General features: G+C 42.3%; 1 protein-coding gene across 1 annotated transcript in view; it reads right to left on the reverse strand.

The window, feature by feature from the left end:
• Positions 1–17,218, reverse strand: part of NDUFA12 (NADH:ubiquinone oxidoreductase subunit A12) — a 36,978-nt gene extending 19,760 nt beyond the window's left edge. Inside the window, exons 1-2 of the mRNA XM_034772899.1 lie at positions 17,061–17,218; positions 802–887 (exon numbers count right to left, since the gene is read on the reverse strand). Of these exons, the coding sequence (XP_034628790.1) occupies positions 802–887; positions 17,061–17,149 (175 nt within the window). The 5' untranslated portion in view covers positions 17,150–17,218. The remainder of the gene's footprint in view (positions 1–801; positions 888–17,060) is intronic.
• Positions 17,219–25,564: the final 8,346 nt, after the last annotated feature.

Consider the following 25,564-nt stretch of genomic DNA (forward strand, 5'->3'; position numbering starts at 1 on the left):
AGGGTGATTTTATAGGGACAGTCCCGATATTTGGGGCTTTTTCTTACATAGGCATCTATTACCCCCCACCCCCATCCCAATTTTTCACACTTGCTATCTGGTCAGCCTATCCGAAACCCTCTGTTTAGGAGACTGATGCTTACAAGAGGTGGATTTTTACCCTTCCTCCCACAAACCTCCTAAGACTCACCAGGGTACTGATGTACCTTATCTAAGCAGAGCCCTAACTCCTATGCCTCTCCAAGAGATTCCCAAAAGATAAAATTCCTCCTAAGAAGGGAAGCCTAGGAGGTACACAGGCACCTGGGTCTCTTTCTGCAGATCTCAGAGAAATGAAGAGGAAAGGAGAATGCCTCCCTAAACTACTCCTTTCCACAATCCCAAATTATGACTATTTTAAAATAAAAATATTCCCAAATTTAAAAAAAAAAAAAGTTAATGAGAAGTCAAAGTTGAGAGTGTATATATCAGTATCTTAAGGATAAAAATTCTTAAGGGAATGCTGTAGTTAGTGGGAAAACACCATTAAAAAGACATGATGTTCACAGTTAAAATTAAATAAGAAACCCAATCATTTTAAAACAATGGAAACTCACAGTTAAGGTATCCCAATTAGCTTAAATCTGCCAATTTTGATGCCAGTTTCAACTTCTTGCAAAGTGTTTGAATTAGGGGAGTGGTCTCTAAAATACATGCAAATCATGCATAAGGAAACCATGCAATGTATTTCATTTCCATTTCACAAGCAGAATTTAGATAAACCATATGAAGTTACTAGGATATTCAGTTTAGTATACATACCAAAAAAATAATTCTTTTTGTCTTCATAGTATTTGTTTCCATATTTGTCAACACCTACTAGAGCACCGACCTTCAAATCGTTGACCCTGTGAATTCCCAAGACAGTCATTTCAGTTGGAAGGAATTACAAATAACATTATCTTTTATTAGAATACAGTAAAAATAGTTTACAATTAGGTGAATTTAGAACACCCATTTATACAGTGAAGTACCTTTAAAATGGAATGATCCCAAAGCACATCAGCAACTCAGACTGATGGTTTGCAGGATCTGGCCTGTAGTTTAATCATAGGAATAATCCCACTGACTTCCACAGGAAGAGTCATAAGTAAGGTTTTGCAGGATTTTACCATCCCCATTAGAATGCAGGAATTACTTTACCATCCATTAGAGTGCCGCCAACTCTGACACAATGCCACTGTTACACAGCAAAGAGCAATACTACACAACATTTTAGGAGGACATGAAAAATACTGTATATACCTGAAGCTGTAAGGATTGTAGCAGAGTCTGAATATAGCAAAGACACCAGGGTTCATTTCCCATGTCTTATGAAAAATACCATGTGATCTTTAATAGCCACAACTGGCCAAGACGTTGGTTTCAAATCTCATTAAGTACAGTACATTTTACCAGCATAGTAATACTTAAGTGAATGCAGGGCTTGCATACTGTTCAGATCAAAATCACAAACATGAGTTAAATAGTTTGGGACATGCCTTCAAATGATTATTTCCTCTTTACTACAATCACTTACAGTTATGGCTACCTGACACTTTCTATTATAAGACCTGGTTCTCAGTGGCTTAAAACTCTGCCAAACTAACCATATGGACTGATGTTGTCCAAGCAGGGAGTCTGCCTTACAGAATTTTTTGGAAAAATTCAGCAAAAACAGCTCAGGCATTTCTCAGAAGAATTATGGAAAAATAGGATTTTCCCCAATTTCAAAAAAAAAATCTCAAATGTTTAATCGAGAAGCTCTATGCTTTGGAGCAGGGACTTGAAATTTGGCAGGGATATGCCTTCTGCCATAGTAGTGAATATCCACCCAATTTTGGTTAAGTTGTAAGCCTCTGAAAAATCTTAAATTCACACACGTTCAGTAGAGACTTGCTAGACTTTGGCAGCTAAATTCTACAAAGATTCCATTTGTTTGGAGTATGCTCCAACCAAAGGCTGAGCAGAACTTTCTATGTAAATGCTTTCTGCAGCCAGGAGCCACTATGGTGACAGGCACAGAAACTGAGACCAGGGCGATTATCTCCAGTGTGCTCACTGCTCCCGGTGCTGGTACCTAGGCAGCAAAGAGGAGGCAACAGCCTGACTGGAATACAGAGGAAACTAGAACCAGGTCCGTGGAGGGGTGGCAAGTGTGAAGGAGGTACCAAGACAACACAGGTTGGAGAGACCAGAAGCAGAAGTGTCAGTGTGCGGGGGAGGTGGAGAGTGGCCAAATATGCCTGTAACCACTAGGGACTACTCCCCTCAGAATGTGGAATAGAACCCAAGATTAAAAATTCTTCTGCTGTCAGCAAATAGCTGTGAAATCCACTGGAACAATGTCTGCTTCAACTCGCCCTACTGTCTTCCCCACATAGAAGAAGACAACCCGACTACTGTTATCAGTTAGTCTGGTACCTCAAGTAGCAGAAGTCTGTGCTGTAGGTCTATGATATAGTCTTTAATTACATGATAAAATGCAATGAAATGCAAAATGATGGCGAAAAAGTTAAAGGTATTGATACAAGCTTCAATGGCAAGTAGTTGGCTTCCAAGTGAAGATAAAGTGATTTATATTCTATATTAAATGATATGACCTAGTTTTAGGAAAGTGCATCTACTTTTAATTGTTTATTTGGTTATGTGTTAAAACAGAGATAATGTTGTATCATGTTATGACTAGCATCAAACTAAAACTTAATGTGTTCCATCATAGAAACAGTGAGTTTTAGTGGACCAAGCATAGAATTGGGAGCCAAAATCTCCTAAACTCTAGTCCCATCTCTGTTACATTGTGCTGCCTTGAAAATAACCTTAGCCTCTATGGACCCATTCACAGTAGGAAAATGCACTGTTGCGGACAATGATTGTCAGAATTAGGTACCCCAAATTGCTGTTAAATGGTTTACTTATTAGGTTTTGTCCCATCTTCATATTTACAGTATGGTTCCAGAACATGTGAAAACATGGTGACTATCAGCTTTTCCATAACTTTGTTGAAAAACTTCACATCTTTAACACAAGAAAATCTTCAGAACTGGTTCACTGAAATTTTTTTTCCATATACATAAGAATTAATTGATTTACATGGAATTACATCTGAGATTAGTCTAGGCTACAATTATTAACTTTTGTTGTAATTGCTGCATGCCTATTCAGCCGTCTCCAACTGAAGCAGCAACTCTGTGAGGGCAGAATTGGGTCCTTAAATACTTTAAACCCAGGTTAAAGGGACAATTTCATTTTTCTGTCTAGAAGTTTCTTGCCCTTTTCAAGATGACAATAGTTGCTATCTGACATACTTGGAAGTCTGTATTGTCCAGGAAGTGAGAAAATGTATGGCAGTCAGTGAAAAAGGGATCCCAAAGGTTTAATACAATTCATTACTAGGACCGCCAGGAGTTGCCGTTAGGGAGATCCACTATTAGAGTTTCAATTTAATCTTGTGACATTTCAAGGCACCTAGTTTTCATTTTAAGATTTTTAGAGTATCTATTTATATATATGCAATGTTTTGATTTATACGAAACTTTGTTCTCAAAGAGTTGGGGAATGCTGTCATTTTGCTTTGTGTTGTAGTTGCTGACACTGAAGGAGTATGGAAGGATTGATTTAATCTGGATAATTTTTAACCTACTATATTAGCAAATTCAAAGAGCATAGTACACTGCTCAGATAGCACTGTGTTGAGCATAGTACAGTGCTATCTGAGAGTTTATTCACAAACAAAGCTGTTTTAGGTAGTGCTTGTAAATAACAGGAAATAAAATACCAGACTGATGTGCGCATTTAAACAGACAGTATCACTTTAAGGAACTTCCTGCATTTTATTTAGCGGAACAATAAGATTCAGGAGCCTGGTAAGACCATTTTTTTAAAAATCAGCAGATAGATTATAGAAATATACAACTAACTGCTGAGTGGAAAGGAGTAATTTTGGATTTAAAACGGTAAACTATCATTTTATTACGTTTATCATCAAAAACTGAAAATTGCAGTGAGAAAATATCTAAAATGGCATTTAGAGTTCAACAGATGATCAGGCATACCCAGAGGGAACAAATTCCATGTTTAATATATGTATACCATGATGTGTTTTCCCATGTGCAGTGACATATCACTCCCCTTAAATTGAACATTTTTAGTTTCCCCTTATCTTTGAATGCTGTTAAACAGAATCACAAAAAAAGCTTTCATGTTTATAAGAATCAGAAATGGAGGACATATGCTAAAGCAGCTTCATTCTTTTAATTGGTATTGAATTGTCTCAAAAATCTTCAGCAATATTTCACCTGACTCAGTTCAGTCTTTTGTTCATAGAAGAGAAAAATTTCATGATACAATTTTTGTTTTTAATCTTCTAGATTTACACCTTTGATTTAGCTATCCAATACTTGGACCAGATGGATAAAAGTATGCTGTAAGAATGTCAGAAATAGGACCCTAACTGGCAAATTGATTTTTCTATAGCACATGGTCTACGGTGAAACAATGTCCAACAGTTGGGGGTTGTTTGCTAAACTCAGTGTTAGTTTTATGCAATTAAATGTTTCCTATGTCTGTTCAAAGTATGCCACCTTCTATATTCTCCAGAAAGCTTTACAAGACAACTGAACCAAATTTACCAGACTAAAATACCTATTTAAATGCCTGCCTCTATCAATTAGTACTTTAAATTTAAGGTTATGCTTCCATTGAAGAGCCCATGATTAGGATGAAAAAAAATAGCTTCTTTTAATACACATACAAAATAGGAAAGTTTGTCTGTGCTTGTCTGAAAGATTCCTTTCTTGAATAATAATATCCACAAATCTGTTACAACCAGTTCTTCAGCTTGTTTTCAGCTTGGTGGCAGAAGCAGACCTGTCAGTTATTAGTACAGGGGAATGCCCTGCCCCTGAAATTTCCTCCAGTTGAGATAATTTCCACAATCAGAATAATTCAAATCTACTTTCCCCAATTAAAAATTTGTGTTAAATATACTTTGAGGGAGAAAAAAAATTCTTCTATTTCAGTGGATGGTAAATTCCACCTGTCAACAAACCAAGTCTTTGGATGTCAATTTCCATCTCTGTTCTGATGATCCATTTGCCTCCAAGTTGGTTTGATCTGTGGATCTTATTACTCAAAGAAAGGACATTTTAAGGTAAGCACGGATAAAGTTTCCTATTCTTTATGCTAAGGTCCATAGATCAATTCCAATAGTATTTTTAATCGCAATGTGTCTCCAAGGGTAGGAAGGCATCTTTAAATGTGGATATCCAAAATATATTTATCTTCTCCTAGTTACTAAGGTGTAATTACTATCTGAATTAAAAATACAATATTGGGTTTCATCAGAAAAAGCTCCCAACTTCAAATTAAAAAAAAAAAAAAAAAAAAAGTGTCTGCCTGGAGATAGTAGCCTTTAGAAGGTCTGCTCTAATGGATAGGAAGTGTACCACCACCTCATGCAGAGGTTCTTTCTGGGTAGTGCTTCAAGAAGAAGAATGAGGTTCTAAAGTCATGCTCTATGACTTTGTGGGGTTTTAATATGGTTGATGACTTAAGGAAGTATATAATGCTGGGATTTGTACAAAAACTTATTTTTCTTTAACATGCTGAGAACATTATATTATAGAGATTTGACCTGTTTGGGTATTCTTATACACCCACAATAAAGCCCTCCAAGGGGAATCAAAACTATTATTTCACTACCGGTAGTTATATATGGTAATTAACTATGGACTTTGCACCAGCTAGTAGAATAAGTTATTTGTTGACTTATCTTTTAGGTTATGTAAGAACAATAATCACTTCCTCCAAGTATACATTTTAAACCTGTGAGGTCCTGGACGTAGGACTAATCTTGCAATAGCAGACTCCTCTGTGACTCAGAGACATCCAAAGATCCAATGGCAGGTTAATCAGACCTGAGACCAGAGCCAGAAAGGCATCAACACAATTTCTGCTTTCCCCTCATATTTTTTTCTTGTCCTGAGAGCTGCCATTCACCACCCCATATCCTATGTCCTGACACAGAGAAGCCACTAGGCGTGTTATTTACTGGTTTCCAGAGATGAGATAGATCACCAACCCAAGTTGACTTATGATGGTAAGATATTTCTGGGTCGAGCAATCGCTCTGCTAATCTGACTTCTGCCACGTAAGTCTTGGAATTCATCACCCCCTGGTGGGCATTGCACAGAGATAGGAAATTTTGCTCTGCCCAATTTTCCTCTCTAAGGTAAAGCTGATCACAGTTATGAAAACCCTATCAGACAATGTCTGTCATGACCAGAACAGGTCTGGTATCCATGGCAGAAGCAGTGCTTTGAAACCTCAATGAATCATTGTATTCTAGTGGGGGAGGGATAGCTCAGTGGTTTGAGCATTGAGCAGGGGGTTGGACTAGATGACCTCCTGAGGTCCCTTCCAACCCTGATATTCTATGATTCTGTAATGTGCTCCCTCTTTCTGGTACTGATCCCCTTAACTGAACTGGGAAAAGCCTGTCTCCCCCACCTGCCCCCGCAAAAAAACAAAAACTTATTCTGTGCATTCATCAGTTGTGGAAGTGGAGACTATACAACTGCAACTAGACCTCTGCCAACAGATGAGATGGTGTAAAGTGGAGGGGGTACCTTGAATTACTGGACAGGTATCTCAAACTCTGGATCACTGAAGCATACCTGTGTATGAGATCAGAATTCCTAAAAGGCTCCAATAAGAATTGGATTTTTATTTGTGACACCACTTGTTTTCATTTTGGCTACCTTCTATTAATGTTATTCTAAGACAAGACCTTGTGTTTGATGGTATTCATTCTTAATCCAACCTTATGATTGACTTTCCAGGCACCATGTGCCTGTGTTTGTCTGGAATCCAAGATACTCCAGGAACAGTAGCCCTGTGTTTGCTTCAGTTTTCCAGTATGATTGGTACAATAATACTGGATAGGGACTTTGGGAGCACATGTAAGATCAAATGGTAATGATCGAATTTGAGAAAAGAAAAAGGCTACCATCCATCTGCGAAACGTAAGAATTATCCACGGATGGTAAAATGGGAATGCTTTGAAAACAAGCCTCCTCAGGAACTCAGACAAAGCCCTACTCTGCTTGTCCCCAAATCTCTGAAGGTAGAAATAGGATGGGGAGCAAGTTGGAATGCTCTAACTTGAAACGGATGATGAAGGATTTAATTTATACTGTGGCCTTTTATGGGCTAATGACACTGGAAACGGGACAAAGCTGTTCGTTTAATTCTTGCACAGCTCCATAGGGTACCCACCCCTGGGCAATGTTCAGTGACCTAATTTGATCAAAGCTGTAGGTTGCTCTTTTGCTCCCAAATGGAGAGAGCCTGGCTCCATTTGGGTGTTAAGTTCCAATGAGGGCTAGCTAGGAGACCTGCAAATAGCTCTGAGGAAATCAAGGGCAACTACTGACCCTACACATGTTCTAACTGTGACTATTTAGAGTTGCCTGCAATAATTAGGAATATTGTTCCTTGATCTGGTTATTGAGATATTTACTGTATACCTACCTTGAACCCAATCAACTGGTCTTTTGAAGGAAAAAAAACACAAAGGCAGGACAATAACTTGAGGTAACATCCTCAAACACTTGAGGAGCTGCTATAAAACTCTTGAGAAACAATGCGAGGACCTTTTGCTTTGGCTTGACCACTGCCTGTAGAGTTCACCAAACTGGTTTTGGGCAGCATATCCAAGCCCAGAGAAAATTGAGAACAAAGACTTTTGGCTGGATTAAAAGATAGCTCTCCCTGCCTCAGTCCTTGAGGGCCTAAAATGAACCCAGACTCCAGAGTCTGAGAAGCACCTGGGATCTCTGCCAAGAGATCCCAAGACTCTAGGTAAGAGATGTGCGTAAACCTTTTTAAATCAACTCTCTGTCATGCTATGCTTTGCTTTGTTCCCATCAAGATTAAAAAATACTTTATTTTAAGAGGGACGTTTTGGATCACTACTCCACAAATCACAGGCTCTCCTGAAGAGAAGAACTGCAGGTGCCTGAGCTCCGCTGGACCTGCAGGATAAATATGATAGATCAGGGTGCAAGAGCCCAGGATTCTGTTCAAGAGTGGGAGAAACATAGGATTCTGCCCCCTGAGGTGAAGGGACAAAGCCTAAGACCTGAGGGGGTCACTCGGAGACCAGAGAGGGGTCAGGAGTGAAGCTAGCCCTGTAACCATGACACTAGCTATCACCTACAAAGAGGCATTTTCTCCTGTTGTACTTCATGGACAGCTTCTGCTTGCCATGTAAGCTGTATTCCTTTCTATAGTGTCTGGCAGGAGCCAGGATTGTAAGTCAACTTTTCTGATGACTCTAAATAGTTTCACTTTTCCATAAAATTTTCCATTGTCCTGCTACGGTAACTAGGAACTGATTTGTCTTAGCGTCTGTATCCCAAGGATCAAATCTCCTATAAGTGCATGAAAGATTTGAATCCAAGACCCCCAACTCCAAGTAGAAGCCCTTAGACCATGCAATTTTTAGTTTGAGAGGTACCATATTATCCACCTACTTTAGCATTGCTTGCCAACACTTAGGGTGTTGGATGACAGTTCACATTTATTTTGTTTTTGTTGGCCTGATGCCACCTGAGAGTTTTTATGCCCAAAGGAGGGGGGTGAGATGATGCCTGCCTGGATTTTGCTGCCTGAGAAAGGCCTGTAATAGTGAGGAGGCCACTCTTCCAGGTGAAAATTTCCCCCATTTAGAAATGTCAAGTCCCTGACCACTGGGAAAAAGAGACATTTACCTTTGGCAGTGATATCAGGTTAAAGTTTTGACTGGTATCCACTGAGGAACCTTTTGGCCTTAGAAAATAGAGATTGGATTAGAAAGAGATAAATGGTAGTCCATGAGGCCCCTTATTTGCCATTTTTCCCAAATCTGGGCTGCTGTCCTCTCATCTTTCCATAGCTATCCCTTGAAGGGAGGAGGTGGAGGGGAGGCATAGCAACCTGCAACAGAAGCTGGGAATAATATGTGATGCCCTGGATGTAGTCTGGGAGCCATGGTAACTGCTGTGCCCCTCTAACCACCCAGCTGGGCTGCCCCTCCTCAAACTGCTTTGTTGGGGATAACGGCCTGGAGAGGCTGGCTGTATCACCCAACAGCAGATGGTGCCCTACACCCAACTGAGGTACCTGAGTGCTTTACCTAAGCCACTCAAAGACAGACAGCCAATTTCCCAGCTCCCCAGGCTTGCCCCTTCCCCCCACTGGAGTATAAACCCAAAATTATACCCTCTTGCATTGCACGGGGAACTGTACAATGTAAACTCAATAAAGTTTGCCTTCCCCTTGATGTAGGAAAGATATGCAAAAGCCTTTGCACACAGAGCTGAGATTTTCCCTAGACACTTTACTTAAAGGCACACTGGTTTAGAAAAAACATAAAACAAGTTTATTAACTACAGAAATATAGATTTTAAGTGATTATAAGTGACAATAAACAGATCGAAGCAGGTTACCTAGGAAATTAAATAAAAACCGCAAACTAAGTCTTATACAAACTAGATAGGATTTGAATTAGCAATTTCTCACCCTCACTGATGATACAAACAGTCCACCAAGTTTCCATACACAGGCTAGAAATCCCTTTAGCCTAGGACCAACACTTCCCCTAGCTCAGTCTTCATTCCTCAGGTGTTTCCAGGAGTTCTCTTGTGTGGGGAGTGAGGCCAAGAGATGTCGTCACTCCCTGCCTTATATAGCTTTTCAATATGGCAGGAACCCTTTGTTCCAAACTCAGTTCCCAGCCCAGTTTGTGGAAAAATACAGGTACCAAAATGGAGTTCAATGTCATGTGGTTTGGTCACATTCCCAAGCATGCCCTGCTGAGTCATAGCAGCTATGACTCATAGGCTGTCAGCAGCATTCTCAGGGAGGCTCACCAGGTGGGGGATAAGCTTCTCCTAAGGCCTATTGTTTCCCCAATGGTCCTTTACCCTGAATAGGCCCTTCACAACCAGCTCTCTAGAGTATGAATATAATGTAATTGGGATATGCTTCATGCAAAAGGTCTCTTGTAAGGCATCGTTACAAAGCTTACAACAGAAAAACTTCAAAAACAGACTCCAACGAGAGACTGCTGAGCTGGAATTGATATGCAAACTAGACACAATCAACTCAGGATTGAATAAGGACTGGGAATGGCTGAGCCATTATAAACATTGAATCTATCTCCCCTTGTAAGTATTCTCACACTTCTTATCAAACTGTCTGTACTGGGCTATCTTGATTATCACTTCAAAAGTTTTTTCTTCTCTTACTTAATTGGCCTCTCAGAGTTGGTAAGACAACTCCCACCTGTTCATGCTCTCTGTATGTGTGTGTATATATCTCCTCAATATTTATTCCACTCTATATGCATCCGAGGAAGTGGGCTGTAGTCCACGAAAGCTTATGCTCTAATAAATTTGTTAGTCTCTAAGGTGCCACAAGAACTCCTGTTCTTTTTGCGGATACAGACTAATACGGCTGCTACTCTGAAACATTACTGAGTGTGGTCATCCTATTTGTATAAATGTATCACTCTTGTATCTGAAACTAGAAATATAAAATATAACTCTGAGGGCCTATTGTAATTATGCAAATGGTGGGCCATTAATGGTGGTTTGGAATCTTGATGGCTCCCATTAACCAGGACAATTGTCTGTAGATGGCTCTGTTTTACTTGTAAGTCTTCCTGTATACGTATGTGCTGGCAAGTGAGTAATGAAGTTTTACAGTGATCACCTGAACTGGAATCCATCTTTAACCTGGTGCTTTTCCATTAAGAAGGAGGGGGTGGGAACCCAGAGAGAGACAAAAGATTGCCGCCTTATACAAAAGGTATATAAGTGGGTGGAACAGAACAAAGTGGCATCCATCATGAGAAATCCCCTAGCTAACACCTGAGCTGGAACAAGGGCTGTACCAGGGGAAAGGATTGTGCCCAGACTAGGAAGGCATCCAGTCTGTGAAAGAAACTTATAGGAACATCTCTGAGGGTGAGATTTTATCTGTATTCAGTTTTATTACAGTATTAGGCTTAGCTTTGCGTGTTTTATTTTATTTTACTTGGTAATTCACTTTGTTCTGTCTGTTACTACTTGGAATGATTTAAATCCTACTTTCTGTATTTAATAAAATCACTTTTTACTTTTTAATTAACCCAGAGTACGTATTAATATCGGGGGATAAACAGCTGTGCATCTCTATCAGTGTTATAGAGGGCGAACGATTTATGAGTTTACCCTGTATACGCTTTATACAGGATAAAACAGATTTATTTGGGGTTTGGACCCCACTGGGAGCTGGGCATCTGAGTGTTAAAGACAGGAACACTTCTGTAAGCTGCTTTCAGGTTAAGTCTGCAGCTGTTTGGGGCACGTTGTTCAGACCCTGGGTCTGTGTTGGAACAGATGGGTGTGTCTGGCTCAGCAAAACAGGGTGCTGGAGTCCCGAGCTGGCAGGGAAAGCAGGGGCAGAAGTAGTCTTGGCACATCAGTTGGCAGTTCCCAAGGGGGTTTCTATGATCCAACCTGTCACAGTTTATATTCAGCAAATCATAACTTTTCCAATGATACCTTACAAGACATATCTTGTATTACATGCATCACAATTACGTCATAAGCATATCATAATCATACAATTATGAAGAATATGCGGTGAAGTGTCTATTCGACATTGGTGAGGCCTCACCTGGAGTACTGTGTCCAGTTTTGGGCCCCACACTACAAGAAGGATGTGGAAAAATTGGAAAGAGTCCAGTGGCAACAAAAATGATTAGGGGGCTGGAGCACATGAGTTATGAGGAGAGGCTGAGGGAACTGGGACTGTTTAGTCTGCAGAAGAGAAGAATGAGGGCGAATTTGATAGCTGCTTTCAACTACCTGAAAGGGGGTTTCAAAGAGGATGGATCTAGACTGTTCTCAGTGGTACCAGATGACAGAACAAGGAGTAATGGTCTTAAGTTGCAGTGGGGGAGGTTTAGATTGGATATTAGGAAAAACTTTTTCACTAGGAGGGTGGTGAAGCACTGGAATGGGGTACCTAGGGAGGTGGTGGAATCACCTTCCTTAGAGGTTTTTAAGGTCAGGCTTGACAAAGCCCTGGCTGGGATGATTTAGTTGGGATTAGGTCCTGCTTCGAGCAGGGGGTTGGACTAGATGACCTCCTGAGGTCCCTTCCAACCCTGATATTCTATGATTAGGGCACAGTGACCCACTGCAGCAGCTGGGAATGACAGCCCAATAAGTAGGACATGGTGACCTGCATCAGAAGAGGGGTAAGACAGACTGTACTGATTGTACAGTCTATCAGTATCTACATGGGGAACAAATATTTAATAATGGAGTTTTCAACCTAGCAGAGAAAGGTGTAACATGATCCAGTGGCTGGAAGTTGAAGCTAGACAAATTTAGATTGGAAATAGGATGTAAATGTTTTAACAGGGAGAGTAATTAATCATTGAAACAATTTACCAAGGGTTGTGATGGACTCTCCATCATGACAATTTTTAAATTAAGATTGAATGCTCTGCTCTAGGAATTATTTTGGGGAAGTTCTATGGCCTGTGTTATACAGGAGGTCAGACTACATCATCATAATGGTCCCTTCTGGCCTTGGAATCTATAATTGCTGCCACCACCAACCTTTGCACTTGGAAGGTCCCCTCACTCTGCTTTCCTATTGCAAGGACCCTGTCCCTAGATGCTCTTTGAAGGCCACTGTAGGAAAACCCAGTCACTACAACTCCACTCCAAACTTGATTAGCAAACTCTTACTTTGTTACAGACAATTAAACTCATGAAGGAACTCATTCACTGTTCATCTAGAGGTTCCCTTTTTACCCTCTCAAGCACAGGGAAGTCTTATTACAGATCTCAGTTCAGATTTCCTTCTCAGAAACTGCTGGATCCTACATCCTCTGAATTTGGTCTCAATCTCACTTTCCTGATAGCCTGGACCCCTTCAGTCCCTGATGGACTAGTCTCTGGTATCTTGAGAATCCAATCCTGGCAACTTCAGCTAGGTCCCAGAAAATCCCACTTCTTCTACTGGATAGCTCTTGGTATCCAAACGGGTTTTTACAGACAGTCCTCAGATGTTAAGACCCTGTCTCATGTCCAACCACAAGTTTTACTTTGCACAACCCCATATGTAAAATAACATTGATCTTGTGGAGAAGGTTAAGTAATGTGATGAATTAATCTACTAAATTAATTTACAAAGAAGATGATCACAGGGTAACTTAATTATGGAGTATAGTTACCTTCATGGTACTAATTCTTTAATCTAGCAGAGAAAGGCACAGCAAGAACTGATGGCTGGAAACTGAAGCCAGACAAATTCAAATTATAAGGAAGGCACAATTTTTTAATAGTGAGGTTGATTAATCTTTGGTTCAAACTACTGAGGGAAGTGGTGGATTCTCTATCTCTTGATATCTCCAAGATTGGTTGCCTTTCTGGAAGACATACTTTAGTCAACCACAAACTACTCGGCTCAATAGAGGAGTAACTGGATGAAATTCAATCACCAGTGTTACACAGAAGAAAAGACTAGATGATTTAAAGGTCCTTTCTGGTCATAATCTATGAATCATATGAAACCCAGCAAAGTTACAAAGTTGGTAGTATAATGAAAGAAAACAGTTACAAGTTTCCTCATTCTGTATCAGGAACACACCTATGCTCTCCACTAATTTTAGTCCATTTATATGATCCAATCCAGGACCTTATTAGCATATTAATAGTACCCAGCATGTGTTATTTTCAATAATGCAAAATATTATAGGAAAACTACAGTTTGAAATACATTTTGTCAACAAGAATGGATCCTGGAACTGAATCGTATTAAAAACAAGATTAACATGCAAATACTAATAAAGAACATAGTGCCTTTCAGATGATGTTCTCAAAGCCCTTCATGAACATTCAAACAAGATTCACAATACTTTGAGGCAAGCATGAGTATTTTACACAGAACATAATTACCCCTGTCACTGCATAGAAAATCTATTTTAGGTAACATGGAGCTTAGAAGTCATTTTCCAATAGTTTTCACATTTAACTGAAAAAGACTCGATTTCCACAACTTCCATGTTCACTGAATATACTGCGTCCATAGAGAAAACAACCAGGCATCCTTGGAACCTTTTTAGAGCAACAGCCTGCAGTTATGGAGTGCCCCTTCTAATTGACTTAGTACCTCTCCACCTCTAGAAGCCTTATTTAAAGATAGTTTCCAAAAAGAGGAAGGGAGGAGGAGCACCAGAGTAGCTCAGTGAGGGCAAATCATCCAATTTTCTTGTTTATGGCATACAGACCAGCTATAGATCACTGGCTAACAGTGACCATCTGTCAGGATCCCAGCTACAGGGCACGAGTCAAGGCCCGGGCCTAGGTTAGAGGGGACATGGTCCAAATTGAGTCTAGAGGATCAAGGCAAGAAACTGTTCTAGTGTCACGCCATAGGATCAGGTTGGAGTTGAGGTCAATGAGCTGCACTAGTCGGAGCCAAGTGAGCCAGCTGAAATAGGGTTAATGGAACAGAGGCAGGGCAAGATGTCAGGAGCAGAGCAGGGGACTAGGAATCAGAAGTGGGACCAGGTTTCAAGAGCAGGTTTCAAGAGCAGGACTGGGGCCAAAAACCAGGAGTAAGGCAAGGTATCAGGAATGCACAGCAGGGTCCATTTGCAACAGCAAAACGGAGATCTGCCTAGTTGAACAGATAGCCTGCAGGTGTTTCCTCAAGGCCTTAAATAGCGTGCCTGAGCCAATCAGGGAACATGGTTGGCTCTACCAGTTAGGACATCTGTGATCATGACATCTAGTGGAGCTGTCAGTCAGGGACCAATAGTCCAAAATTCTAGCCCCACAGATCCTTACATCTTTCCTGATGAGCCTGATGAGCCCTATTAATTAGGCAGCAATTGGCACACTGCGCTCTTGGTGCAATATTAAGAAAATAATGATCCATAAAGATAGGACCAAACCCCATGTAGCAGGCCAACAGGTTTTAGATAAAGGGACATTTCAGACCTGGGGGTCAGACCAGATGATCATAATGGTCCCTTCTGACCTTAAAGTCTATGAGATGCATGCCATTGACTACCATTCCCCTAGTTCAGGGGTAGGGAACCTATGGCACGCATGCCGCCTTCAGCACGCAAGCTGATTTTCAGCGGCACTCACACAGTCCGGGTCGTACCACCAGTCCAGGGGGCTCTGCATTTTAATTTCATTTTAAATGAAGCTCCTTAAACATTTGAAAAACCTTATTTACTTTACATACAACAATAGTTTAGTTATATATTATAGACTTATAGAAAGAGACCTAAAAACGTTAAAATGTATTACTGGCAGGCAAAACCTTAAATTAGAGTAAATAAATGAAGACGCGGCACACCACTTCTAAAAGGTTGCCGACCCCTGCCCTACTTGAATGAGTCCTAATATCCAGGCACAAAAACACTAAATAGGTACACTCAGCAGCAAATGCGTCATTTTGCCACTTTATCTTTGAGCTGAAATGGCTGGACACACAGACTTCTCCAAAAGCCACAAATCATTTTTGTCTTTCTAAACAGCTTAGTCCTGTCTTAATAGTAGCTAAAAACACCCAGGAAGTTCTAAGGCCCTGGGAAGGAAGTAAGGAAGACAGTGATAACCTTTAAGAAAGATACAATTTGAGTCAGAAAGCTGGAGGCCTGAACATTATAGAATCATAGAATATCAGGGTTGGAAGGGACCTCAGGAGGTCATCTAGTCCAACCCCCTGCTCAAAGGAGGACCAATCCCCAGACAGATTTTTACCCCAGTTCCCTAAATGGCCCCTTCAAGGATTGAACTCACAACCCTAGGTTTAGCAGGCAAATGCTCAATATAAGGCAGGGTGGCTGTCAGAACCCTTTCTCTGATCTTGTTGGCAGGGGTAACGGCTACCAGAATGAGTAGTGTTAAGAGATGGTACAGAAATCAAGACCCAAAGGGTTAATAGGAACTTCCTATTAGTTTTGTTACCAAATTCAAGTTGCGAGAATCAGTAGGCTCCCACTTGGGAATGTCCGTTAGGCCTTTTAAAAATTGTTTCATCAAAGTATTTTATAGCCTTGGTCTGTGAAGTGTTGGGTTCATGGGAATCATGCACACTTGCTATCTACCAACTACTGTTTAAAAGGTGCTGCGGCCACATGGCAAATCTTACAGCCGTGCTCTCCTCATGAAGTCACATGAAGAAAGAAAATGTGCTGTTATACCTGACAGAAGACAATGACTCTAATGTACCCTGTCTTGAAGCTTACAAGAGTATGCCTTGAGTATCCTATTTTCCAACCTAGATGACCTATTGCGATCCCATCCAATCCTACACCTCTATGGCTATGTCCACATTGGCGCTTATGTCGGTATAGCTTATGTCACTCAGGGGGATGATTTATTCATCCCCCTGAGCGACATAAGTTATAAGGACATAAGCTGTCGCTAAGACATAGCCAAGAAGTGTAGGGACTGGAAGGGACCTCGGTAGGTCATCTAGGCAGGAAAATAGGGCACTCAAGGCAGGAACACCACAAGGAAGCTTTGCAGTCACTATGAAACTATAGTAGCGCCAACACAGACTCGCTTACCTTCCCTTACCACGATAGTTCATTTACCAGTCCTAAGAAGTTACTCACCGAGGCTAACGGAGGAGGAAAGAAAGTACTTCAAGGGCTGCTCGATAACAAGCCCAGAAACCCCACCGCCCGGGAACAGCCAGTCGAGCCACACAATCAAACCAGCCTCCCCCGCAGGCTCCCTGGGGGCGGGGAGAGCCTGAAGCCAAAGCGAGTAAGCCCCCCACGCACAGCGTGCACCTCCCCAGACAGACGAGCCCCCCGCGGCCAGGGGGACGCGCTAGTCCCCGCAGAGCTGTGGCAGCCCCGCTCCCCGGGCAGCGGAGGTCGGGGTCTCCCTGCCCCAAGGTCACTCCCGTTCCCGCGAGGGGGGGAGTCACGAGCCGGCCCCAGGCGCGCGGGGGGGGGCGCTTCGTACCTGAGCAGCTGCCAGAGGACGCCGCGGAGGCCGCCGTGACCCCCGAGCTGCTGCAGCGCCCGCCTCAGCACCCGCACGTACTCCGCCATCTTGGCGGCCGCCGCTGGGCCGGGCGCAGCCGCGACCGACAGTTCCGGGCGACCTGCTTTCCGGCACGGACAGACAGCGCTGCCCGCCGCGCCCCTCAGGTCATCGCCGGGCGGGGCCTCGCCTCCGGGCGGGGCTGCGGGACTCAGCTGGGCGCTGGCAGGGCGGGACTGGTGCCGGGGCTGCCCTGGCCGCGACTCAGACGCTCTAGCCCGGCGCGGGCAGCGGTACTGGGCAGCCAGCCCGGGGCAGGTCGGTGCCGCGGGGTTACGTGCTCCCGTCCCGTCCGCACTGGCCGGTGTGGGAGCCCGATGAGGGTTAAATGTAAAGGCCTCTCTTTGGTCACGTCAATGTTTGTATCAGTCCCTAGATTCACCTTTATCTATCAGCAGCCAGACAGTTGTGGGGCTGCGTTTGCCACGGGCATCCAGGGTTATCGTCACCCCAGCCCCAACTTTTTTATTTTACAGCCCCTCTGATTTATAACCACACTGTGCCAACGCTAAGGACTGCTCCACCTGCACGCTCCCTGCTTTTGTTTAGAAAACAGAATAAGATACTTTAAACAGATGGCGCAGAAGAGCACTGCCTGCTTACCTAGAACTAGAGGATGATGCCAGTACAATGCAATATTCATAGTCAGTTTCATACAATGACAGAAATTCAGAGCTAAAATGTCTATCATAACCTGTAAAAAGCAACAGAGGGTCCTGTGGCACCTTTAAGACTAACAGAAGTATTGGGAGCATAAGCTTTCATGGGTAAGAACCTCACTTCTTCACAAACTGGTGTGACTTTCTTCAGCATGAGAAATCCCTTTATTTTTACAGCTAGGGAGAGAAAGAACAAGGCAGCAGGTGACGTAGGGTATGGCCTTGTGTGCACTACAGAGTTTTGTCAATGCAAGTCAAGTCGACAATCAAAACCCAGTATAATTACATTGCTTGTGCATTTTCACACTATGCGTCTGTTGGCATAGCGCGTCCACATGTGGTGCTCTAGCATTGATAACGAGAGCAGTGCACGGTGGATAGCTACCCCACTGTGCTACTCACCACCTTCTGCAGCTAGAAGTTGTGGGAAGGTAGAGTGGATCACAGGTGTGGGCTCCAAGTCCCATGATACAGTTCTTTCCGTCCCAGCACTCCATGGGCTTTTGACTGCGTTTCCCAACATGTTTCACTGGCTTCTGTTTACTGTGCACCCACCATCTCCAAAGGATGGATCCCACACTGCTCTGTACTGTTGTGGTGACTTTTATGAAAACATGACAGATAGTCATGCATTACATCATGAGCTCCCAATCTGAACAGGAATCAGAGTTGCCTGGGGGCTGTGTACCGTGGAAAGAAACACCACCAGATTACTTTTGGCATTCCCAGAGCAGCTGAACAACAACTTTTTGGCTTGGGAAGCAAGCACTGAGTGGTGAGATCACATCATTATGCAGGTATCAGATGACGAGCAGCGGCTCAAAACTTTCAGATGCAGAAAGCTACCTTCTGGAACTGTATGCAGAGCTCACCCAGCACTGCAGCACAACGACACCAAAATGAGAGCTGCCCTCTTGGTGGAGAAGCATGCAGCGATCACTGTGTAGAAGCTGGCAACTCAAGACTGCTACCGGTTGGTTTGGAGTCAGGAAGTCAATGCTTGGGGCTGAGTTAACGCAAGTGTGCAGGGCCATTAATCGTATCCTGCTATGAAGGACTGTAAAAAGCGACAAAAAGTCCTGTGGCACCTTATAGGCTAACAGACTTATTGGAGCATAAGCTTTCATGGGTGAATACCCACTTCATCAGACGCATGTGGACTGTGACTCTTGGCAATGTGCTTGAAATAGTGGATGGCTTTGTGATAATGGGATTCCCTAACTGCAGAGGTCTGTTAGATTGAACGTATATTCCAGTTTTGGCCCCTGATCATCTTGCAATGGAGTACATCACTAGAAAGGGGTACTTTTCTATGGTATTGCAGGTGCTTGTGGATCAACGTGGGCATTTCACTGACAGTAAAGCAGGGTGGTCCAGGAAAGTGCATCTACATGGACCTGTTCAGAAAGCTCCAAGCAGGGACTTTCTTTCCACATCAGAAGATTCCAATGGGGAATGTTGAAATGCCCATAGTGATCTTGGGAGACTCAGTGTACCCCTTTACTATCATGGCTCATGAAGCCTTACACAGGAAACCTGGACAGCAGCAAGGTGCTCTTCAACAATAGGCTGAGCAGATGCAGAATGACCATAGAATGTGCCTTTGGCAGATTAAAAGCATGCTGGCACTGCCTTTATGGCAGGTTAGACCTAAATGAGGAAAACATTCCCATGGTCATAGCAGCTTCATGGTGCATACTGCATAATATTTGTGAAGTTAAGGGTGGAAAGTTTCCCCCAGGGTGAAGTGCCGAGACACATCACCCGGCTTCTGAATTTGAACGGACAGATACCAGGGCTATTAAGAGGGGCACAATACAGGGCTATTTGACTCAGGGAGGCTTTGAGGCAACATTTTGACAGTGAGCACCAGTAATGTGTCTTTCTATACAGCACTCTGCCATGCTTTGTTAACATGCACCTTGCATGAAAATTATTATGAGTCCTGACCAGGATTTGGAGTCAGCAAATGATCAAACTGCCACTATGTATTACTATCAGCAGCAACCACCACATGTAGGAGACAAATAAAGATTGATTATATTTCAGAGAGTTCGTTTTTATTAAATACCAATTAACACTCATAAAAAGGCTTGGTGGGAAGGAAGATAACAGTGCAGGCTCTCATAGCTGTGTGTAAATCCAGCTATCTGGGGATGGGGGTGAGCACGCATGTTTTCTACCTGGAGTGTGTTTAGGGACTTCAACATCTCTGTTTGCTCCATCCTCATCTGCTCCTGGCCCTTTACAATGCGCTCCCTCACTCTCCTTTCTGTCCTGCCTTTCTATTTTAAATTTGTCCTTCAGGGTCTCCTTCCATTCTCTTTTTTCAGCCTTTGAGGATTGGAGCACCTTTTGGAACATGTCCTGCTTGCTCTGCCTTCATCGCTTCCTTATCTAGCGGAAGCGCTCCGCTAGTGTGGAGGGGGGTCCCCTGAAAGCCACATCTGCAGAAGCACAAGAAACAATACACAAAAGCATGATTGCTAGTTCACACGCAGCATTGAATCATTATGGTAAAATATACTTCTTTTAACATATGAATCACTTTCTCACTGTCCCTTGGCAAGCACACCTCAGTGAACACCCTAAACATGGTGAGTTCGGCTCAGGTGGGGGGGTTGGGTGTTCAAGATGGAGCAGGGGAATGATACAGTAAATCCTGCCATTATTTACACAGGCAGGTGTCACTGAAGCCAATCTCTCACTCCTGAGTGCATTTCCTGAACACGTGCGGCTTCAGACCCAGTACCTATGCTGCTCGCCTGTGTGCGCTTTGGTCCCTACACAAGTGATTGTTGAGTTGCATGGGAAAGGAACAAAAGCCGCTCTACCAAGGAACCTTCACCAGAGGATTGGCGAATACCTCCAGAAAAGTTTCCTAGAGATCTCTGGAGGATTCCCGTGAAATCTTAGTGTGCATTAACACACTGTTCCACGGCACTGCTTAGCTGTATAGGGGAATGTGGAACACACTCAAACACAGCTAGCCTTGTACATTTTTATTCCTTCACCCACTTCTAGAATATACAAAGCAAAGGACAGCTCTATCTCATATAACCAAGCAGCATCAACTCAAAAAAATCACTTACCAGAGCTCTCCTCTCCTGCATCATGTGCGCTAGACACAGACTGCTGGGACTGGCTAGATCCCTCCGGACTGGGAAAAAGGTCCTGACTCGTTGCACCACCAGACAAATCTGCCATGTACTCCACATCATCCTCCAATTTAACCTCCTCATCCACAACTTCGTCCTCGGGGTTGAGTCCACTGTCCACCACCTCTAGCCCTGTAGACATATTCATGGGGCTCTTGGCAGTGGAGGGGGGTGTCTCTGCTGAGGATAGTGTCCAACTCCTTATAGAACGGCAGGTCTTTGGCGCAGCACCAGAACAACGGTTTGCCTCCCTTGCCTTCCAGTACACCTGTCTCAGCTCCTTTATTTTTGCATGACACTGCTGTATCCAGCTCATTGTCCTTATCCAACAAGCCATGAGAAATCTGATCATAGGTATCAAAGTTCCGCACAGCCTCCTCTCCCCACAGAGCCAGTAGATCCAAGACCTATGTCTACACTATGGACTTTACAGTGGCACAGTTGTACCTTTGCAGCTGCATGGCTGTAAGCTCTCCTGTGTAGCTGCTCTATGCTGGCAGGAGATAACTACCACCGCTTGTTGGGGGGTGGTTTAATTATGCTGGCGGGAGAGCTATGTCGGCGGGAGAGTGTCTCCTGCTGGACATAGCACTGCCCAGACTGGCGCTCTTGTTGGAGAAATGTATGTCGGTCAGGGGTGTTTTTTTCAGACCCCTGACCGACAAAAGTTTTGCTAACAAAAGTGTTGGTGTAGACAAAGCCTTAGTTTATAAGCATAGTGATTCCTGAAACAAAAAGATTAAATATTGTCAAAATTTATGCTTCTGATTCTGAAAAATGAACACAGCACTGAAGAGCTCATTCCACTAACTAGAGATCCATATTCTTGTTTGTTCCCATAGACACTAATACACTTACATCAAATTATTTGCATTTTTAGATTTAAGCCTTCTATGAAGCCTTCATCAAACAATCTGAATGTATTAAAAGTATGCTCAGTTAATTGTAAACTAACTGGGCAGGAATGTGGGTCTTGTTAAAATTAACATTCTGGAGTGTTTTATCTTCTGTAATTTTTTGTTTACAGTTCTCCACCATTTTGATACAACAAACTGTGACACAACCTCCTTCACAACCAGATTTGGGATACAAATCTGGATCTCCAATTTTAAATACTCGAACTCAGATTGACATGACACCAGCAACATTTCAGCCTCTTGCTCCTATTCTTGCCTTTGACATTTGTATCTGGGATCAAGCAGCAAAAAGCTATAGCTTCTTCAAATTATATTTTAATTTTCTCTTTGTGTTAGTTCTTTCTTTTTAATTAGATCAAATCAAATTTCTAGAGACTGTGACTTTAGCATTATCGGTTTGTAATCTCTCTAATCCCTCCAAAACCTCCTTAAATTGTTGGTAATTTTAATGGATGTCCAGGGCATGAAAAATGCATGGTATTATTTTGCTCAAAATCCTCCTGTGCTCAGTGCAAATTTCAGCATATTTAAGGTAGCTGAATGCAAATGCCAGCACACAGTCTTTGGAAATCTGGAGCATCAATGCTCCCTTGTCCATAAACCAACTGTAAGGCTGATGGTGGTTCTGGAAGAAATTTTGAACTTCTGCAATGTGCTCTACAACTGTTAGGTATTACCATTTTCAACAAGGTTTAAATAGTATATCAAACACCAGTACCTCGGAATGTTATGATAATTGCACTTAAATTCCCTTTTTTTGTTTTGTTTTATTTTATTGTCTGACCAAATGGCAAAGAACTCGTCATAATTTTCTCAGCATTCTTGAATGGTATCTTCAGCAAACTGGACACAATAGCCTGTGGTTTTGTTTTCAGATGTAGAATCAATTGCATCAAGTAGGAATATTTTTCAAACAGATACTTCTGAATGAAACAGATGATGCACTCCATGAAAGCCTGGAATATGGATTTAAGTTATTACCATGCCTTTATGACTAATCCCATGAAAAAAGTCACACATGATCCTTTGTGTTCTGCTCTTCCACTGAAATGGCATTTTATGCAGTGGCACATTTGATCTAGAAAATAATAAGTAAATTAAATTTTCTTCCCTTTTTTGAGATTCTCTGTTGCTGCTGAACAATGCTAGATAACAATGGGGTTACCAGACAGCAAGTGTAAAAAATCAGGACGGGGTGGGGGGTAATAGGTGCCTGTATAAGAAAGAGCCCCCAAAATCGGGACTGTCCCTATAAAATCGGGACATCTGGTCACCCTAGATAACATTTACATTTTATTTTAAAATAACTTATCTATATTTTCACCCATTCTATTATTTACTTCCTACCACTAACTTTAGGCACATTAAATCAGATAAATTCTCATTGTGATATCTGGCAATCACTAAAGTCTCTTTTGCAGTATTAATCAGTAGCTTTAATATTTACTGGTTAGACTGAGAAACAACTATCTTCAAACACATTGAAGACTGAAAAATAAGATAATTATCACATGTCCTGCCCACCCTCTTGAATGTTCACAAGTCTAGCGAACCAAGTCCCTTAAAAAACATCACAACTCCCCTCATTTCTCTCTTCAATATCCTATGGCAGTTAATTTCACTCATTAACCTTGGCCATTTCTCCAAACAAATGACTCCACCCATTCTACTTTTCCTCTAGGGTTTTAAGACAGTTCTGCAGTTTTCACATGGTTTCCCAACAGACATAAGAAGAACCTTGATGTTCCTGTCATTTGTCTCTATTTTAAAAAGTTAAGTGGATTCATTCAAAGATTGAAATTAAAGTGTAATGTTTCTAGTATCTAAAAAAACCCCTTTCAAATATGTTCATGTAAGTATTTGAGTGACGCAAGTTAAAAAAAAAATGGAAAAACCTAAAAATAATTTTTTTCTGGAAAGACACAGTCTCCCCAAGCCCTGTTATTCATCAACCTGGATCTGAGGCTTCTGAGAAGTAGAATCAGTTGTCACTGTAGAAATATTTACAAGTGACCCCTTTATTTCTATATAAATGTTTAACAATGGAACTGACAGGATTGTGTTTTTAAACTCATCACAGATGCTAGCAGACACAGCACTTTCCCCCTTGCTGCTACGGTGATGAGAAACAATTTCAGCAAATGACACTCAAAAATAATAGGGTGGAAGAGCCCAGTACATGAAAGAAATAAACAGTACAACTTTTACTTGTTGCAGTGGTTAAACAAATTTACATGCAAATTTAAATTAAAACAGATCACTTTTGATTATATTTCCAAATCTATTTTATACAAATGTGCTGGCCCATTAGATCTAAAAGAAGGGTTCACCTGTGGGAGATAGGAACTCAAAGAACTCTACAAGTAACACTTTGAAATTACAGTAGCTTTAATCCAAAGATCTCAATGTACTTTTACAAACATGAATTAAAGCTACACAATCCCTTTATATGTAGGCATCATTAAACATAAATCTATTTCCATGCCAAAAACTGCATTCAGATAGTTGTTTTTTAATACAGTCATTAATTCGAAACATAATTGGAATGTTGTAGTTAAACAAACAATTGTTTGAAAGTCAGAAAATTTGGATTTGATGTTAAAAATAAACAATTTGAAAAATTAGAATTAATACTTCACTGATAGCTCTAAAATCATATGTCAGGTCGTCTGGAAATTCTTAAGGTTCCAATCCAAAATAGAACTCTGCCCCATTGCCTTCACTTTCCAATACGAGAACTCCACTAGCCTCAACATAAGAGAGAGACACAGTTTCACTGTTAGATCTCAGAGCTCTCATGCAGTTTAGTAGGGCACAACTTCTAAGCAGCTCCAAAGGGAACGAGCTTCAGTCCTGTGGAGCATCTAACCTTTTCACAATAGAAGTTGCAGAGTTAGCAGTTTTGGGGTTGCCTGCCAATCTAATATGTTGTATGCAGTGTAATTGTTGCCATGTTGGTCCCAGGATATTAAAGAAACAAGATGGGTGGGGTAATATTTTGTATTACACTAAGGCTATGTCTACACTACACACCTTTCGGTGGGACAACTGTGCCATTGTAAGGTATGCAATGTACCTGCTCTTTGTCGGCAGGAGAGAGCTCTTCTGCTGACAAAATAAAGCCAACTCCAATGAGGGGCTTTGTTGGAGGTAGAGCGTCTCCCGACAATAAAGTGCTGTCCGCAGTGGCACTTTTGTCGGTTGGGGTGGTTTTTTTTTTTCTCACACCCTGACCGACAAGACTGCAGTGTAGACATAGCCTAACTTCTGTTGGCGAGAGAGAGAAACTTTCAAGCCACACAGAGCTCTTCTTCAGGTCTGGGAAAGATACTCCGAGCACCACAGGTAAAAGCAGAGTGGAACAGATGTGTTTCTCTCACGTGGCCACCAGGTTTTTCTGCAGCCATGATAGCCTCCTGGGCTGAGATGGGGGAAGGGGCAAAGCAGTGGCCCCTCTCTGCAATGCCCAGGGATTCTGGGGGAGGGCTTCAGCCCCTCCCCCCCCAATCTTCAGCTGCAGGACTACAGGGGTGGGCTTCAGCCCCCCTCCCCTGGTTCAGCCAGAGGCTCCAGCAGCAGGTTTCACCCTCCCACCCACGGCTTCAGCTGCGGGACTCTGGGGGTGAGCTTTGGTTCCTCCCGTGCTTCAGCTGCAGGGTTCCAGGGGTGGGTTTCAGCTGCAGGGCTCT

Source organism: Trachemys scripta, chromosome 1, assembly GCF_013100865.1.
Source record: "Trachemys scripta elegans isolate TJP31775 chromosome 1, CAS_Tse_1.0, whole genome shotgun sequence".
Taxonomy (NCBI): Eukaryota; Metazoa; Chordata; order Testudines; family Emydidae; genus Trachemys; species Trachemys scripta.